This window comes from Crocodylus porosus, unplaced genomic scaffold, assembly GCF_001723895.1.
Source record: "Crocodylus porosus isolate Cpor-Errol unplaced genomic scaffold, CroPor_comp1, whole genome shotgun sequence".
Lineage (NCBI taxonomy): Eukaryota > Metazoa > Chordata > Crocodylia > Crocodylidae > Crocodylus > Crocodylus porosus.
Genome location: NW_017728925.1, coordinates 15889159 through 15894232, shown reverse-complemented (window position 1 = coordinate 15894232; position 5074 = coordinate 15889159). Strand labels below are relative to the sequence as shown.

Here is a 5074-nt window from a genome sequence, read left to right as displayed (position 1 = left end):
AAAGAATAAAGCTAGCAATCTACAAATCAAAGAGGTGAAAAGCAGAATTAACGTATGCTCCTTGTTATACAAAGGAAAGGAGACTGTTAATAAATGATTGGCATATTCAGGACTATTTAAATTTAGAAAAGATCATGTAAATTCAAAAGAACAACCAAAAAACATCATATTGTGGTGCTGCCTTTTTTTTCTTTTGTTTTGTTTTTTTTACCTGTTGAAGAACAGAGAAATAGGTACATGGTTTTCTACCATGAATTTCTCAAGTGATTCATCCTTAATGTTTTTCTCCTCTAGAAATATAGATACTGTCGCTTCTTTGACAATGGTTGAGATTTTTTTTTTTAAAACAAAAGCCGTGGGCGCGGGTAAGTGATGAAGTGAGTCCTTGCTCCGGAGAACGCACTGACAACAGAAAGCAACACACTTCACCAGCTCTGTAAAGCACGAGTCTCACCGTTTGGTTTTGCTGGGATGGATTTGAAGCCAGTCCTTCTGATGTGATCCCTCAGTCTATTGTCTCTTGCTCACCCACTGCTGGGCCGCCTTCGGAGAGCACATCTGCCTTTCTTTCTCCAAGTAACTAGCTTTTCTTCACCTCTCGGAAGTTATTTTTTGCCCCAGTGGTAGCGGAGGCTCAGTAGCCCAAAGTCCTTTCCCTCCCCACCCCGCCCCCCTTGTATTGGGTCCTGTATCAAAATTGGGCATGATCAACTTCATCTAGCCAAGAGGCAGGACTTGCTGGGAAATCTGGGTACCCTCCACTGCTTCCCGTGGAGAGATCTGAACTGGGTCCATTCCCACCTAGGACTCTCATTGGCTGGGGAACACCTTGTCCTCCTTGAGCCATGATGCCCAAACCGTTGTCTGGATAAACCAAGCTTGAGAGTAACGGTTGGTGACCTGGTAAGGCCTGCAAAGAAGCAGGCGACTGGGGTATCCCATAGGGGCTGTTGGATCGGAGGTCGTGGTACTGGTCCTGAGCTGGGATGCCAGCGTGTTCCAAGGAGAAGCTGCCGTTGGTCCCAGCTTGTCTCCCCAAAGCAGGAGACGCTTCATTTAGGTTGCTGTAAATCCCATTGGAGTGACTCATTTCTGACATAGTGGGTTCGTCTGAAAGGGAAACGGGCTGGTTTTACTGGGGATGCAAACTGGATGGAGACAACACGATCAGAAATCTCGAATGCCATGCTAATAATAGTAATAATTGTTATACTTATAATAATAAAAGACAGAGGGCTTACAGATGTGGCATGTCTTACCCAGCCTTGTGATGGTGTTAGTCTAGCCACTTTGTTAGTCTAGCCACTTTTCAATTTTTGTTCTGTCTAGGGTCAGAGAAGCCAATGGGATTTTTTTTCTGAGCACAGGTACTACAGTCTAAATCATCTAGGCTTTTTTTTAAGTGTATGGAACAGAGCTGCTAAAAATAAGGCTGTAACTAAATAAATACGTACTTGAAGGAAAAACTGAGCCAAGGCACTTGAGATCTGCCTCTTTCTGTTGTTGTGCTTTGTTCCTTTTCTGTTTGGGGATTTTTCACTACTGCTCAAAGAGCAATAGGAACCCTCACTGATATTAGGGAATAATCCAAAGAAAAACTATCCATTACTCAGGAAAAGCAATTAAAATCTCAGTCGCATTTGGTTGCTCAGGAACAGGGGAATGCAATTGAGTTGGATCACTTAAAAAAAAAAATCAGTTCCTTGCTTAGTTACCAGAAAACTGGTAATTGCATTTATTAGACCCTTTACTGCAATTGAGCTAGATAACCTAGCATGTAAACCTGTTTGTAGTATTAAGTGAGTTTTTAATATTTTCCTAGCAAACTCATGGGAACTTGACAGTGAACACTGCTGACGTGCAGCATCATGTATGAACAGGGATGAAAGTCTAGCACAGTGGCAGGGACACAACAGACATGCTGAAATTTCAGACTGCATATATATATAGATGTAGATATCTATATATCTAGATTTAGATATATAGCTATATCTAGATATATAGATATAGATATATAGTAGATGGGACACTAAGCCTGTGACCAAGGATTGCTAGGAGCAATTGGTTATACTTCCTGAGTGACATGGCCAAATCACTTATAGGCAGATTTTCAGAGGTACTGTGGGTAGGAACTCAGTAGGAGACAGGGACCTGACTTCCTTTTAGTAACTCTTCCTCCTGCGCTCATCTGTAACATGAGGCTAACAGAGCTCCTCTCTCAGTGGTACTGTGTGGATACATGCATTAAACATGGGGAGGCAGTTGGAAACTAGGGTAATGTGGACCATACAAGTATTTTAAACAGAGGCACTAGATGCTACCGAGCAGTTAAGTGACCACCAGCTTCACAAAGGGACTCCCCAGCAACAAGTGCTAAGCCTGCAGCAAGCAACGGGGGTCAAGGCTTCCTTCACCCGGGGCTGCATCTTGCTCACAGAACGATTTGCTGATGCAGGAAGGTATATACAAGCCCTATTGTAGTCTATTAGCTATAATTTTGGGCAAAGTTAGTGGAAACTACTCATGTGCTGAAGATTTAAGCCCTTTCTTGATTTAATTACGCTAGAATAACATTTCTTCTCCTAAGAAGCTTGACATCCTGAGAGAAATACCCCAAAACAATGACAAGGAAAAAAACCCACTCAAAATAAACAGATGGAATAACAACCCCTTCCCCACTCCTGCTGAAAGATGAGTAAGGGGAAACTTCCTAAATGTAATAATTGTATGAAATAAAAATACAACAAAGAAATACTAAACAGGATAAAGAACATCCCATCTCACAGACATCTTTCATACAGACGCACTATGCAGGCATTTGGGAGCTTTTGTTCTTTTGAACCGATTCATGTAAAAAGTTTCTTCAGTCAAAGATCTCCTGCCTGGATAAATCCTAAGTAAGGTTCTTCTTGTTTTTTTCCTTTTACAATTGTGACACAGCCCATTCATTAAAAAACTCCAGACTAAGCAGCCTGTGGATAGTGTCTCTCAAAAGCAACAAACCCCGGTCACCTGCTCTTCCAAACGGGAAGCCACTGATGGCAGTCCCCGAGTCGCCGACTGGAGATCCAGTTGTGGCTGCCTTCATTTTTTTTTCCTGGCATGCATTTGCATTTTTGGTGTTCCCAGTTTGATTTACCTGCATCAGACATTTGCTTTCTTTGGTTCTGCTGGGTCAGGAAGTGCTCAGCGGGTAAATGGCATGGAAAGAATTAAAGAAACGTGCAATGAAAAATACTGCTCTGAAGAAGTGCACGAAAACTGCAGCCGGGTGGTGATGAGTGACCCCGTTCGCAGGGTCACCAGGAGACCAGGCAACTTCAGTCTCCCTTCAGCCTTGAATTCTGCCCTGGCGTGATCTCTACAGCAAGCGTCACCCCAGATAAGCGCGCTGGAACCGCTTTCCTCTTACCTGTAAAGGATACCTCGGCATCGCTGTCCGGCCCTTCCTCCTGAATGCTGTCCTTGTCAGACTTGGAGCTCCCTCGGGACCGTTTCATATTCCTGAAGTACTGCCCCCACCGCTGCCTCCCCGCATCTTTCTTTAGCCTTTTTTCCTTGGCCCGTCTGTTCTGGAACCACACCTGCCCAGCAAAGCGAAGCAAAGGAAAGAAATAACCGGAGCACTTTTTAATTTTCCAAAGAAAATTTGGGCTTCCCTTGTCTTGATGTGAACATGAATATTTTTTGCCAAATGCATTTCTTTTGCACCAAGGTGTTTGCTTGGGGTTTTTTTTTTAATGACACCTCTTTTTTTTCAATAGAAAGACACAGTTCCCCTAATAAAAAAACCTAACCTGCATTTCAAGCAGTTCACCACTGCCCCTGCCCAATGATGCACAGGAAGTGCACAGGAAATCATGAGTTTAGAGCCTTGGACTAGGGAGGACCCTTGTAAGAGCTGAACTGCAATGATACAGAGTGCAAAGGTGTCATTTAAATTCCTTCAGGGTTATATTTAGTGCCCAGACTCAACATGGCAATGAATTTTATTAAAATGTTGAACATGTAAATAATTTCAACCTGCTTTGGATTTGTTTTTTTTAAGGAAAAAGGAAAGTGAGAGCAAGACCAACAAGACAGTGATTCTCGCCCCCCCCCCCTCCCCTTTCCTTCATCAAAATTTAAAACGATGACTGGAAAAAAAAAATGAAAGTGTTGCAACCTGCTTGAACAAAGAGGATCTTACGATAAATCCGCGATTGCGTGTAGCCACTACAGGCTCTCGGTGAAGTCTGTGGGGATGGTCTGGGCAGAGAGGCTTTGAAAAATTATTCCAAAAACATTCAGGAAAAAAATAATTCAGGGCCGGCTGGCTATCAGTGCTTGTGCAGAGGAATTGCGGCAGTGGGAATTAATCATGGAAGACTTCTTGGTTCAACCCCATTGAGTCCAAAGAGCATGTAAGAGCCCATAAATATGTAAAGCTGATGATCTTAAAGGACTTTGGGGGATTCTGCAACGGTGGGTGCAACGGTGGGCACCCTGCTTGGGTGCATCTGGGCTACCCTGCCGCCAGGTGAACGCCTGGGGGAGAAGGCGCCACTGCCCCTTGTCTCACCTGCACGACTCTCATGTCCAGGCCAGTCTCGGAGGACAGCTGCTCTCTCACGTGCCTTGCTGGCTTAGGGGAATTGTTGTACGCATTTTTCAGGGTTTCCAGCTGCTTGGCCGTGATGGTGGTGCGGGGCCTCTTTGCTGTCGATTCTGCTTCTGCAAACGTTTCCAAGACACACAGCGTTATTTCCACGAGCCAGGGAGACCAGGAGTGGCTCACAGCCCTATGAAGATGGGCTCAGGGCCTGGAGCAGATGTCTCTGGTTATGGCATCGGGGCGGCAGCAGTTTGGAAGGACACTAAAAGATGCACTAGCCTGTGATCCCCCCCCCCTCCTTTTTCCCCCCACCTTTAAAAAGAAAATGTCCCTGGTATTCAGACTAGCAGATGGAAGGAAAGAAACCTAACTGCCATGCTGAGATGGACCGAAGGTCTGTCCAGCCCAGGAGCCAGGCTCTGACTCTGGCAAGCAGCAGATGAGTTAAGAGGAACGTAGAAGAAATAGGGGGAGTATAGC

At 44.7% G+C, this 5074-nt stretch overlaps 1 protein-coding gene across 1 annotated transcript in view; it reads right to left on the bottom strand.

Moving 5' to 3' along the window:
* Window positions 1-337: 337 nt before the first annotated feature.
* Window positions 338-5074, bottom strand: part of LHX3 (LIM homeobox 3) — a 25308-nt gene continuing 20571 nt past the window's right edge. The window contains exons 2-4 of the mRNA XM_019541123.1: window positions 4562-4713; window positions 3413-3584; window positions 338-1110 (exon numbers count right to left, since the gene is read on the bottom strand). Of these exons, the coding sequence (XP_019396668.1) occupies window positions 692-1110; window positions 3413-3584; window positions 4562-4713 (743 nt within the window). The 3' untranslated portion in view covers window positions 338-691. The remainder of the gene's footprint in view (window positions 1111-3412; window positions 3585-4561; window positions 4714-5074) is intronic.